Below are 14,933 nucleotides of genomic sequence, written 5' to 3' on the forward strand. Positions count from 1 at the left end.
TTTATTCTTTTGCGTAGAGACTATCCAGTTTGACCAATGTACATGGCAGAGGGGCATTGCTGGCACATGATGGCATATATCACAGAGAAGTTTGTCTTGCCCCTGCCATGCCCATTTTTGTTGAAAAGACTTAAGTCTGAAGTGGCAGCAACCATGAGCAATATATTCACCATACAAGATGACTAGAAATACTAACGTTAGAACTGTCAAACACACTGGAGTAACACGTAGCTAAACAGGCACACTTTTAAATGTGACAGCTTTCAAAGTAATATGTAAACAAAATGGACACTATATACTTCAGACATTTGCATTTATTATAAATAGATGTACAGACTTTATGCCAGTTCTTCTGAATACTTCTCACATGTAACTACAATCTACTTACAAAGCAAGGTTATAATTGAGAAAAAACCCTAAATTATATGGTATATTAGTACAACAGAATATTCTACTGTATTTAATTCACTACTTTTTGAAATAAAGGCACTTACAGAGTTTATAAAAACACTTAACTTTTGAAACATGTAAAGTTTGAATTCCATTCCCCCTCTCCCTTAACACTATCAGTTTTACATTTGCAATATATAAGCTACTTTTGACTAACGTGTTATCAATGCATAAAATAAGACTTTCTGCTCTTAATTACACCCACTATTAACATAACTACATGAGTTAAATAGAAACAGAATTCACTGGGTTACATGGAAACAACAGATTTTGGTCCAATGTCCATCTTTTAGCTATGATTAATATTCACTATACACTAAGAATGAGAAATTGAGTTAAGTACTTCCACTATGAAACAGGAAAATGTATAAATCTGCACCCATTTCCTCCTCCTTCACCCTGTCCAGCTCCAGGAGTAATTAATTCATTAAGCAATTCTTCATTACTAACATACAGCTGCCATTAACATATACATAGTGAGGAAAGGATACCACACATGCAGTTCTTATCCTACCCCTAATCACATGATATTCTCCTATCCTCAGATAGCATGTCTCTCTCACCATCCTGAAATTATCCTGACTGTCCATTGTACAGTATCTGGTTTACAATATCTCTACTATGGATCCTCTGTACATGGACTATTTTCTCGGGGCTAGGGGATTGTAAGTCACATAGGCAGGATATATGCCTACACACAAAGTTCACCTTGTGCCATGCTCTTCCCTTAAATGGGAAAGCCCAAGAGGAATAGTTATGTCCAAAATTGTACCACACCTCACTGGAGTTACCACTTTAAGCAGAAGAAAGGTCAAAAATGCAGAGGCCCCAGCTTTGTAATCAAAGAACCAAACTACTATGGAAAATCCCAGCCCCAACTCTGAGGGCCTCAGGTCATCTGTGCTGAATAGCTGCCCCTTTCTGTTCAGCCTCTACCCTGGCAGCTGTCTAATCTGGTTTCTGTGATGATCTTGGTCCCCTCTACTGCACCTCTGCACTCCTAATCGTCCAGCCACTCACACTGGTAGAAGCTACAGAAAAGGAATTATTTTCTGAAGTGTTTTCTGGCATAAGACATACAGGATTTCTAGGGGAACATACCACAGCAGAAACTTCTCAGCTGGTCTCCCCGCTCCTCTCCAGCTGTTCCCACACAGCTCCAAAAGTGCAGTATTTACAGTGAGGTGCTACCCCATCTTCTGGTTGCGAAGCAGGGAAGAAAATGCACCATGCACTGTATAACTCAACTCCCTCGTTGTGCCTGTTTCATGGCCCCATTTAATGTTATTAGCACAAGTGCTCCCCTTGGTGCTATGTAACAAGGCAGACACAGAGTCTCCTATTGGAATGCTGGACACTTGCTGAAAGTTTGTGAAATTCCCTGGAGACCATCTCAAACGAAGGTTGAAAAATCCAGGTATAGACTGCCTTTTAATTTCTATTCCTACCGTCTGATACTAAGTTGAAGTATAGTCAAAGCTGTTTTTGAAAGTTAGTTTCAGTCACAGCCATTCTGCAGTTAGAGGCAAGATAAACAACGCTATCAGTGACAAGATCATGTCTGTACAAACAAACTTGATATATATTTATATTTAACCTATGACAAGTACAGGACCCCAAAACAAGCAGCTTGTAAACATCTCTAAACAAATGAAACCAGAATGAGAGTAATGTCATAATATTCCATCAGTTCAGCTCCACTGAAGTAACAGTTAATTGATTAGCTTCACCACTGGACAATAAAAGCCTATTTCAATTTTAGAGAAGAGTTGTGGAGGGCTTTTTTAAAAAAATCAGATTGTGCAGTGTGTCTAAAATTGTGACTGGTTGGGTAAATAAATTCTAAAATTGAAAGTAATGCTGTGACTGGTCACAATCACGATGGGTTATAAAAGTCAACATTTTAACAAGACACTTATGATAGACAATTTTTCTCCCTGTACATGTGCAATTTTCCCTGAAGTAAGCTCCTTTGCATCTCTAGGGCCAAATCCTGCCATCTTTACTTAGTCTAAACTCCCATTACACTCCGTGGAAATTGGGAGGATAGCAGGATTTGATCTTTGATGTACAGCATGTTGAGATTTTTTTTTCCCAGTATTTTTTAAGTCCAGATTTAATTTTATTGGAAGAGGTGTCTTCCTTATAAAGTTCCTATCTTAGTGTAAAAAACCACACTCAAGATGTCCCGGGCTTGATCTTGCTGGCAGGCACATGAGGTACATCTCCCTTTCTCTTAAGTGAGCAGGATTTAGCACTGGGCCAGACTGTTCTTCTGCAAGTTTGAGAAGCAGTGTTTTCATCACAGGGACAATGCTTGGTTCCATCAAGGTGAAATTTTTTTCCATCATCATCAAAACATAGTCAAAACTTGCAATAATGAAGCAAAAATTCTCATGCAGCGTTCTTAGGTTCTCAGCTTTTTGACATGTTTATTTAATTGACCAATGGAGGGTTGGTTTGTTTGTTTGTTGCCAGGGATATCAGAGAATTAAACAAAGGAAGTGAAAAGACACCTAATGACTTGACATGTTTTGAGTTTTAAAATTGGAAAGGAATAGATCAAGCGCATGCCTGATGGGCACAAAATAAATGCAACCAGTGTGGAAAAAAAGCTATAAGAACATGTTCCACTATCCCTTTCTGAAGGCAATTCTATTCCAGCAAAGGAAATTTCCCTTTTAAAATCACTAAGTTAAGTGTAGCTTAATTCATCATGTTAACTTGAAAACAGGAAGATCAAATTTTACTAAAGTTTTCTGACAGTTAGGTTTAATATTTTAATAATACGCAGATGAATGCTACAGCTTTGGGTGCTTACGACGACTGTTTAACTTATTTCTGATCATTCTTTGTGAACCCACCCTTCAAATTATTGCACAATACACATTACCATGCTTCTTATATCTGAACTATTCCCTTTTCACCCTTTTGTCACTGGAATTTGAGCAAGTTTCTCCTGTTGTATTTGCTTGAGGTATGGAGTGAACTTCAAGTGATAATTCTTTTTCTTGCTGAGCTCAGTGTATTTTAAAAAGCTACTGATTTAGATTTCTCTCTTTACAGAGGGATGAGGGACTGCTGCGTTTTACGAAAATGTGCTACAGCTGTATGGTTTAAACAGCACACGTTATACTTTACAAAAAAGTTTTGCACAGAGGCATAATAGAAAATCCATTCAATAGGTGGGCTTCTGAGGGTCCATGTAAGCAGGATTGTATGGGGGTTGATTGACTGGGTAGGGCGCTCCAGCACCAACTGCAAAAAACCAAAACACAACACAGGTATCTCATATTAGTGTTCTCATTCTATACTTACTTTTCAATGATAGCTCTAATTCAGGGGTGAGCAAACTTTTTGGGCCGAGGGTCACATCTGGGTGGGGAAATTGTATGCAGGGCCGGGGGTTGGCGTGCAGGAGGGGGTGCGGTGTGCAGGAATGGGATCAGGGCAAGGGATTGGGGCAGAGGAGGGGTGAAGACTGCAGGAGGGAGCTCAGGGCAGGGGGTTGGGGTTCAGGGTGTGGCAGGGAGCTCAGGACAGGGAGTTGGGGTGCAGGAGGGGTGCGAGGTACAGGCAGGGGGCTTAGGGCAGGGAGTTGGGGGGCGGGGTGCAGGAGGGGTTTGGGCTCCGTCCCTGCGCTGCTTACCTAAAGCATCTCCGGGGTGGCAGTGGCGCGCACTGGGGCCAGGGCAGGCTCCCTACATGCCTGCCCTGGCCCCACGCCGTGCCGCTCCAGGAAGCGGCCAGAACCACATTCCTGCCCAGCCCCTGGGAGGGAGAGGGGACACAGGGCTCCAGAACACTGCCCTTGCCATGCCTCCAGGTACCTCCCCCGAAGCGTCCATTGGCCACGGTTCCCTGTTCCCGGCCAATGGGAGCTGCAGGGGGCGGTGCCGGAGGCAAGGGCAACGCATGGAGCCCTCTGCCCGCCCCCAGGGACGTAGTGCTGGCCACTTCTGAGAGCGGCACGGGGCCTGCAGCACCATGGGGGGCAATCCCGTAGGCCAGATCCAAAGCCCTGAAGGGCTGGATCCGGCCCATAGTTTGCCTACCCTTGCTCTAGTTCCTATTGAATAAGTCAAAGATTCAGCTTAAGTTGCATTTTAGTTGTGTTGGAGAATAATTTACTAGCGATAACTTGAGAAATATTCACACTTAAACAACTGAGCCTGGAAGCTCTTTGCAGCGGGCTATGTGCATTTTCCTTTGTAGGATCAAGCACGTTTTTGGGACCTAAATAATAAATCCTCCTCCGCTGTAGGCTGCAGCTCATTAGGGAGTAGCTTGTCAAATACCAGTAAGAAGATCCAACACTCCATTGGTTAGAGGGCAACAGTGCACATACTGAGACAGGCAAAAGTTAATGTCATGTAGGTAAGTGAAAATAAGCCACTGGATGAGAAGATAAAGGACTGAAAGATATTCCTCAGATGGTGGAGAAACAGAATATCCTCCTGGGGAGATGCTCACATTGTTAATAGCATCAACTAGGAGTTACTTAAAAATTCTTTTTTTTTTTTTTTTAAATAAAAAACCCTATCAACTTTCTACCCAAGACAAAAATATCAGCATTTTACGTTATTTATTTTTCCCCCCCAAATATTGATTTTTCTCATTGCATAACATTTTCAGCAAGTGTATTCAACTTCCTTCACCAGACATCTCAAAAACCAGTTCTTTTCTTGGACAAAAACAAAAAAAATGAGCGTCAAATCAGACCTTTCATTTGTCTCTACAGTCTAATCCAATCTCCTTTGAGTTTATGACTGTTTTAGCTGAGCACTTTTCAAATTAATTTAAGCTCACATGTTTCCCCCCCCCCCCCCGCCACATCCCCCAGTCAGCAGGAACTTTTTTGGCTGGTGTTATATAAAGTTATGTCAACGTGGACATTCTGTTTTATCTGAAGGTGCTGAGGTTCATGGCAATTCTGATGTCTTCCAGGAACAGCTTCCACAGTAATGGGGTAGTTGCTGAGTAAGCTGTCTCCAGCACTCAGACTCACCCTTGATATAAACAGTTTAATTGTTCCAGGGAAACATAGCTGTTGTGAGATATGATGATCACAGAGCATGACATGATCTTTCAGGTAATCTCCCCTTGCTATGATCATCATAATTCCTTTGTTACAGCTTCCTCAAGTCCCAACTTGTGCTCAGTGTTGCTGCCTAGTTCCTCTTATGTACAAAGCAGCACAACCATAGTATCTCAGTCTTTCATCTCCACTGGAAGGACTTGTATTTTACAATCCAGTTCAAGGCTGCCTTCCTTGTTTTCAAGACCCTCTCTAGATTCTAATTCTAGTTCTCAAAACTTCTCTTCTCCTCCTTGCTCCCTCTGCTTAAGCACTGGCCTCCTCTCTTGATTTCATCGTGAATGGTACAGAGGAATCCACTTTTTGCTGATTCTATCATCTGAAACATCTTTTCTGTAGAGTGCTGCCCAATCAATTCTAAATTCCAGCACAAGTTCTCTTTTCCTTTGTCTACACTTCCTGATGTTTTTGTTTCTGCTGTTTTTCTTTAAATTATTTTATTTACTGAGCATCCGGAATTAAAAATATTGTACTTTGAAAGAGCTACTAAGTGGGCTTGTTTTCCATGCTATTCAGGATAGGAAAATATATCCATACTTACATAAAGTGTCTTTTCGTCTAGTTGGAAGGTCCACAGATATTTTATAGTGAATTTTCAGTCTAATTGCACTTTGAAAGATGAGCACCTGTCCTCTAAACTACAAGCAAGCTGAAGCTGCCTTTGTAAGCCATCTGTGAACCTTCTTCCATAGAAAAATTGTAATTTTCCATTTGTAAGTGATCCTAACAGTGATGACTGGCAAGAGACGCATATAGTACATGGAGCTATAGCCCTGGTCTACACTAAAATTTTGCTCCCACTGACATAACTTGCCCACTACACCGACTTAACTCCACCTCCATGAGAAATGCTGAGTCAATGTCGATGTAGTTAGGTTGATGAGGGGTCAGTGTAGACACAGCGTTGCTTACGTCGACGGTTGCTGGCTTTCAGAAGCCATCCCTCAATGCCCCACACCGACAGGTCAGTCTGTGCAAGCGCTCCTGGTGAGGAAGCGCACCACTGACACAAGGAGCAAAGTATAGACACACAGAAGCGATATACTTACTGCAGCAGCTATATGCCGCCGCAAATTAGGTGGACTTAATTTTGTTGTGTAGACATGCCCTTAGAATGGAATCAAATGGTACATTTTTAATCTATTTTACCTAAAAATCCCATTTTGGATAAATACAAAGAACGGATCACCTTTGTGAAGTGAAGTATTAGTGTTAGTCTATGAAAGCCAAGCATGTTAATTAAGAAAGGGTGCCCCGACAAACAGACTGGTGGTGCTCATGTATAGAATTAACATTGATTTGTTACCAATGCATTTGTCTTCCTAGTGAGCCTAGTGAAGAAAGAAGAAACATGAAGTTTCTCTTCTTCAGTTGTGTTTTGCTCTTCTTGCTATGGCCTTACCTGCCACTGTCTCACAGTAGGCTGGTGGTCCTGAAGGTTGCGTTGGATAAGGTGGAGGATACTGTGTTGGGTAGGGTGCTGCTGGCATTCCATGTTGTGGCTGGACCGGTACAGGATGATATCCTTGATAGGGTGCCCCTGGGTAACCAGGTGGTATCCCAGGTTGCTGGGGATATGGTGCATGGACCACTGTGGTGGAAGTTGTGGTGGTCACTACAGCTATAAACATACAAAAGTAAGAAGCATTTACTACTGATGTGTCAAGCAGACATCCAGAAGAAGTAATGAAGATATGGAATATTTTGAACATTCTTTCCTATTCCCAAAAGGGAAATCACTGTTTGATTTGTCTTTGTAAACACCAGGGAGAAACCCCAGTTCAGATTTCTCCAACATATTCAGAGACTGGTACCTCCGGCCCTCATGTTTAAGTTAGTGGGATGTCTAGAGTAGAAAATTAGGAGTTAAGCCTTACAAAGTGGTACAGGATGCTTTGAGTCATAGTCAACACAGCTTGTCCATTAACAAAAATTTCCTATTTTAATTGACGTAATATGGCTAGCTCAGGAAATGATTTAGATAATCTGTTCCTCAGTGATAATCCAAAAGACAGATCATCAAGATTCCTTGTTTTAACGTAGCATGAGATGGAGAGGAAGTAGTTCTCATTCTCAAAAGGTTTGTTTAATCTCCTGGCACTAATGACCTTTCAGTAATTGCAACCACAGTTACTTTTGCTCTGTTTGGACCTTGATATATTTACCATGGCCCCTCTCTTGCAGAGACTGCCATAGGGAAGAATGTTTAAAGGAATCAATTATTCCAACATTTGCTCACTAAAGAAAAAACATTTGAAAACAGGGAAAGACAATTATGTCAAAAAATATTCAGCGATTCCTATAACTACATCAGAGTTTGAAGTGTCTCAAAATGCTTACTTTTGGTATTCTGTGTGATGGTGTGTGGAAGGGGCGGGGAGAGGAGGAGTTGTGCTAGTTTGACAATGATGCTATTTACTAAAAACAAAAAACTTCATTGAAGAGAGATAAAAGTTAACAAAAATATAAACAAATACTCACGCTGTTGCCTCCGACACATTTTATACAAGCAGCAGCATGAACAGGTGAAGCACAGAATGACAGTGACTACGAACACCACGAAGATGGTGACCCCTATAGCCACAAAGGTCCCAAAACTGAAAAAGAAGAGGCACTAGAAAGTCACACTGGTTTTTGTAAAAAGAGCAGGAGTACTTGTGGCACCTTAGAGACTAACAAAGACTGACAGTAACATTCTTCAGCTATGCAAAAACACTTAGGAGTCTGTGTGCCATTCCAGCTCTATTTTTGTTACCATTTATTGTTCACTATCACATATTTGAACAGTAAAACAGCTGTTTAAGGGTCCGGTCCTGAGTGAACTCAAATCTACTGAAAGACAATGCAAGCAGGAAGCCACTCAGCACCTCCTAGGGAGCATTAAATGTTTTGCATGATTGAACCCTAACATGGATAGTTTAATATTTTCTATTGTGATGTGGTTGTGTGTATTTGTACTTTCAAGACCAGAGATATAAAGCTTCAAACTCATTTTAGTCACATTTTGGATTTTTGGACAGTGGTTCTCAAACTTTCAGAAGCTCAACACAACTTTTTTTCATTAATAAAATTGTGGATCACCCATTAAACATGGAATGCTTGAATCAGTCAGAATGCAGGTGTTCTGTTTGTTTTTTCCAAGCCGTCTCCCACTCCAAAGTCTTCACAGACCTCTTGGTGATTGCAGACAATGGTCTTAGACCCTGTGTTTTGCAGGTCTTTTCAGATCTGGATCTTGTGCAGTTTGGATGCAACCAGAATTGATTACACTATCCAATGACTATCTAGTAGTTTGCATTAGAGAGACAGGAATACTCATCACAGATAGCACCCTTGTTGGCAGTCTCAACATAGGCAAGCCAAGGATTGCTTTGGCATTTTTTTTTCTTTTCTTTCAGTAGTACCAAACTAAGGAGACAGTACAGGGTGTTAGGGTCTCAGAATTTTTTTTTTTTTTAATGATTACCCCGATTAACCTTTTCAGTCTAGAAAGTTAGATACTCAGTGGAAGTCTCCCATTTTCTGCAGACCTTTTTACTGCTGTGCCTGGTCCTCAAGCTTTTCTGAAAAATCATTGTTTAGAAGCCCAACTATAGCTGACTTCCTATGTAGTCTTCTTTACTGATACATAAATCACAATGCCTAGGTTCAAGCAAAGGCCTTTTATGCTTTAATTATAAAGTAGCTCAAATGTATGCATTTAGACAATCTGCTATTGTTTTCTGTGATTTGAAATCTAATGAAGCGCTTCATCCATTCAGGCTATTTTGTGTGGACTTAGATTGAAAATCTTGTGGACAGTTAAATTTGGCATATATATTTCTTCTTTATGCTAGTTCAAAATGAATTAAGTTCTGGCACATCATCATCCAACAATGGTAAAAAACAATCACAGGAAATCACTTTCTTTTAACAATGAACTTTAATAAGAAACACAAGATTATGTTTAGAATTATCCTGCCCTCTGCTTCATTGCTGAGCTTCTGCCTAAAGTATTTCCTAGCCTTCTTCCTGTCTTGTTTCCTATCACAGTTTAAATAAAACATATGTATGCCTACAACCATTTTCACATTGGCAACTGAATAGCTATCAGATGGTGATTAGTTTTCACTACTGACAACCCAGGCAAATTGAATAACTGACCTCAATTTGAGAGGCTCTGAGCTCCTATTACCAATTCCTGAGGCCTCATGTCTCGGTTTTCCAGTAGCCTAATAGGCTGGCAGCCAATAAACACTAGTGAAATTAGAAGTAAAGGCTCTGTACTGTTATTTATTAAGTGAATGGCTAGTGCAAATTAAGACTGGCCACAAAGACCCATTACAAGATACTTTAAGCACATACTCAAAAGGAACAAGAGGGAAAGGAGTCAAGTGCACAAAGATTCATATATGAGAATAATTTTGTTTGTAAACATACAGAAATAGTCACACAAATCCCAGCACAAGAAGATTTAAGTACTTCACATATGGTCTTGCTACATGTTTTATGTGTTTTTAAGAAACTAACTTATTTTAAAATAAAGACATTTCTGGCTCTTATTTCACAGATTGACTTCACTGACAAAATTATGCCCTGGTGTCTAGTTGTCCTCTTTGCTTATGTGACTTACAATGGCCTTTCTTACCAGCATTGTGATATAGATATAACTCACAGTTCAACTGCATTGCCCACCAAACCTTCATATTATAGTACTTAAACTAAGGTCTTGTCTTCACTGCTAAAAAAGGTGTGTGTTTTTTACCTCAGGGTAACTAACACGAATGAGCAATCCAGAGGTAAAAAACACAGTAAAGACCTGACACTTCAGTTTTATTGTAAGGTAAACAGCTCCATATTTCCTCCATAGGTTGATCTCAGCAAGTTTACCTCATGGTAAAACTGAAGTGGCCAGGTCTTCATAGTGTTTTTACCTCAGGACAGCTCATCTGTGTTGGTTACCATGAAGTTTAAAAAAAAAAAAAAAAACACACACATGAACACACACACCTTTTTAGTGGTGAAGACAAGGCCTAAGTTGCAGCCTGCCTGTGACTGCCCCTGACAGCTTGATTCCTTTTTATATGCCTATTCTTGTACTGAACTTAACATTGTAGTATCTCAGACCAATCCAAGGAGGAAAAAAAAGTGACAAACTCATGTATGGTTGCTTCTTTTAACTGTAAAAGGAAATTACATTTGTTTTTATAAAACGCTGGTTTGCTATGTGCCACTGTTTGTGGAGACTAAGTTGAAGATAGTTTCCTTACTTGATCAACTAGCTAGTTCACAACATTCTATTGCCAAACTACTAGGTAATAAACATTTTGTCCAATTTTTTGACAGAGTGCTAGCTATAGCATCCTGGTCATTTAGGTAACTGCGTAACAGAGAAGGTGTGCTAATAATAATCAGCCAAACCACACCACAGGACTTAAGCTATTTCTGTCAAAGTGTTTTGTTGGGAACAACTCTTTCCCCCATATTAAGTAGAATCACTTTTCTCTATGTTACCAAGCCTTTGATAGACATTCTAGACAGAAGTCATGCGTAGAAAATACTAAAAAAAAATAAAAAAATTATGTATTCAAACATTTTGGGACTCCTAGAAACCATCTTCAAACCATTACCCACACAAGGGGACAGTTTCCTCAAAAACACAACAAACTTCTTCCAGACATTCTGCAACATCAACCACCACCCTCGGAGTAACAGCCTTGCCACTGTGGCGGTCACCTCCCTATATACCAACATCCTTCACAATGACAGCATCACTGCCAGCCTTAAATATCAACAAGACAATGGACAACACTCAGTTATCCACCCAAAATACATTGCCAAACTCATCCAATTCATCCTCACCCATAATTTTACATTCAACAAGCAAACACTTTGTCCAAACCCTGGGAAAAGCCTCCAGCACTAGAACGGCTCCCCAGTATGCCAGCCTCTTCATACATCCCTAGGAATAACTATTGGACAAAAATGCACCACAAAACCAATGTCATACCTGAGATATGTTGATGATATTTTCATCCTCTGGACAGACAACCTAAACTCCTTAACAGATTTCCACTACAACTTCAACAACCACCACTCATCCATTAAATTGTCTCTAGAACACTGCTACACTAGCATCAACTTCCTGGACACCACAATCAGCTTCAATAATGGAACCCTACAGACAACTATATACAAGAAACCCTCGGATTACCACATGTACCTTCACAAATCCAGCAATAACCCCAGACACACAAAGAAATCTTATCTATAGTCAGGCACTCAGGTACCACAGGATATGCTCGAAAAGAAACTCCAGATATACACCATAATACATTTAAAACTGCCTTCACCAAAAGGAGGACACTCCACCAGAATAGAGATCGCATCCTGGAACAGAACACCCAAATACTCTGAGTGAACATGCTTCAATACAGAAAAAACCCTCTGATCACACATCCCATGTTGTCACCTACCACCTCACTTTGCATCTCATATGGGGTATCATTAAACAATTACGACCCATACTCAATGGGGACCACACCCTGAAAGAAATCTTTCCCGTACCCCCTCCACTGGCTTTTGAACAACCCCCCAATCTTGCTATGCTCATCATCATCAGAAGCAAGCTCCCCACAATTCAGGACCCACCAAATCAAAGTGGCACCAGATCCTGCCAAAACATCAGATGCAAAACCTGCAGACATCTCTCCACTGCTATGATAAATCAATACATCTCACAAGATCCATTGGTCCTATACATGCCTATCACAACATGTGGTATACTTCATCTAGTGCACTAAATGCCTCACTAACAACTATGTGGAGGAATACAATACACCCATTACACTCTCAAATGAGCTTTTACAGAAAAACGATGAAAGACAACAACAACCATATCACCTGCAGGCAAACACTTTTCACAAAGTGATCCCTCTTTCTGACCTCTCAGTCCTCATCCTCAATGGAAACCTGCACAATGCCTTCGAAAGTCGAATCTGGGAGCTTAAATTCATGACTTTACTAGACACTACAAATCATGGACACAAAAACAATGGATTTAGGATTCATTACAACAATCTATAACCCACTAACCCTCCTTTGTCCTATGACTGCAGAGGTGTTAACTGCCTACGTCCCCTTAAAACATCTCTTGCAATATGTGTTACCTCCTTAAGCTAAACAATCTGTTCCACCTTGTATTTAGCTGTGACACTGAATAGCTTTCCCAGACCTGAAGAAGAGTTCTGTGCAAGCTAGAAAGCTTGTCTTTTTCACCAACAGAAGTTGCCTCACCCATCTTGTCTCCCTAAATTCCCAAAAAAGTAGTTACAAAGATATTAGCAAACATATAGCAACAGCTATATTCTAATCTCACAATATAAACATGTCCTTACAAATATTCTCTTGTGGCACTCACACATTCAATCTTTTCCAACATTGCTGAGTATTATATTTTTCTAATATCTTTCAACCAACAATGCAGAGATACCAGCCTGAATGTTAGTGCCCGAGTGTTAGTGCTGTATTATGGTGCTTCAGATAGAGACTTTTTTTTTTTTTTTTTTTTTTTTAAAAAGAACTGATTCACTCGGATGAAGAATGATGTGGATGTTTTTCCTCTGCATATAAAATTGCTCTGATATGCCCTATACTGCAAAATCTTTGACAGATGGCATATATAAGTTACATGTGAAGTTTGTTTCTTAAGGGGTACATGTAGAATTTATGCCAACTTTCTCATTCAGTTTAATGCCTGAGTGTGACTTATCTGCCAGTCAAGCATTTTTGTTATTTCAAATCACAAAAGCAATTAATTTACTCGCATTAGAGATTCTAAATTCATTGGGGGAATCCTGTGTTTCTCACCCACTCCCATCTCTATTCTTTGTGTGCACCACATACTCTCTCTCCAACAGGTAAGACACTGAAATGGGAGTTAGGGGAGACCCAAGGCTCTGCCACCAACCTGGTACATGACATAGGCAGAGAGATTAAGTTACTTGCCAGTTTCCTTACGCACAGAGCTGGGTTAATTCCCATTATAAAGCACTTTGTTATCTACGGACGGCAAGTAGTAACTATTTTTACTATTCTGGAATTCCTGCACTGTCAGGAACAGCAACTCATGTTCCTGATGAATCCTCCCAGAGAGTGTTCTCAGTAAAGAAGCAGAAGCACAAACAAAATCATTTACTGACGCTGGAAGAGGTTTGCCATGTGGCAAAGGAAGAGAAGAGACTCAGAAGGGAAGCTAGCATTTTTTACACATCTATTGCCCACCAAACTGTGTGAACTTCAGCAATGGTACATTGCAAAGGAAACCATGTTCTGCAGGAAAAGCAACGAAGGCCTCTGTCATGGGTTTGGTCACAGAGACCCCCTTGCCGGTTGCTGGCACGTCTCTGCAACCCCTGGTCGGGGCGGTGGGGGGAGGGAAGGGAGAGGAGGCTCTGTGTGCTGCCCCTGCTCCCAGCACTGTCCTCACAGCTCCCATTGGTTGGGAACCAGCCAAAAGGAGATGCGGGGGCGGCACTTGAGGGTGTGGGCTACGCAGAGACATGCCAGTAGCCAGCCCCTTCCAGGAGCAGTGTGGGGCCATGGCATGAAGGCAGGCAGCCTACCTGAGTCTTGCTGGGCCTCCCGGTTGAAAGCTGCACCTCACACCCCCTCCTGCAGCCCAACCCCCTGTCCCGGTCAGAAACCTCTCCTGCACCAAATTCCCTCCCAGAGACCTCACCCCTCTCCTGTACCCCCAACACTCTGCCCCTGCCTGGAACCCCCTCTTGCATTCAGCCTCTGGCTGTTATCAGGGACTTGTATAACTCTGAACATCTCTCTAGTTTTCTTTTTCAAATAACTCATGCACCATTTTTTGCTAAGCTTTCAGAGTAATTATTCGAATCCCTAGAGTTCTGGTTGCCTTCCTTTACTATTTTTGTACTGGTTTAGTACAAAGAATTGCAGCACAGCCTGGCCATCTTAATCCAGTGCCAGAATTATTTTTCTGTTACTTGTGTTCAGTCCCTTATGAATCCCAAACTCACATTGGCGCTCTCCATGCACTCACCTTTAACCTCAAATGGCTGTTAAATATTTGGCATAAACCCAGTACGTCAATACTAAAAGTAATTTATGATAAACCTCACACTGTTTTGATAGTATGTATGTGGCATAACTGCAGAAGCTGATTTTTTAAATCCATCCTTGCAATCACCTAAGGTCAAGTTTAAAAAAAAAAAAAAAAAAAAAACCTACCAAAATTTATGGCCCGTCCGGACCCCTGGCATGACAGTAGTCAGGAATAGCTTTTAAGAATGGTTTTCCACACGACATAAAAAAAGATATCAATTGGGGTCAGAAACACTTAGCTGGATTTACCATTCCCCAAAATCTTTCTAGTTAA

The 14,933-nt window shown here is 40.9% G+C and overlaps 1 protein-coding gene across 1 annotated transcript in view; it reads right to left on the bottom strand.

Annotated features, from left to right (window-relative positions):
* Window positions 1-296: 296 nt before the first annotated feature.
* SHISA5 (shisa family member 5) overlaps window positions 297-14,933 on the bottom strand; it is a 51,359-nt gene continuing 36,722 nt past the window's right edge. The window contains exons 4-6 of the mRNA XM_073352378.2: window positions 8,030-8,145; window positions 6,951-7,169; window positions 297-3,708 (exon numbers count right to left, since the gene is read on the bottom strand). Of these exons, the coding sequence (XP_073208479.1) occupies window positions 3,629-3,708; window positions 6,951-7,169; window positions 8,030-8,145 (415 nt within the window). The 3' untranslated portion in view covers window positions 297-3,628. The remainder of the gene's footprint in view (window positions 3,709-6,950; window positions 7,170-8,029; window positions 8,146-14,933) is intronic.

Source organism: Lepidochelys kempii, chromosome 7 (assembly GCF_965140285.1).
Source record: "Lepidochelys kempii isolate rLepKem1 chromosome 7, rLepKem1.hap1, whole genome shotgun sequence".
Classification (NCBI taxonomy): Eukaryota; Metazoa; Chordata; order Testudines; family Cheloniidae; genus Lepidochelys; species Lepidochelys kempii.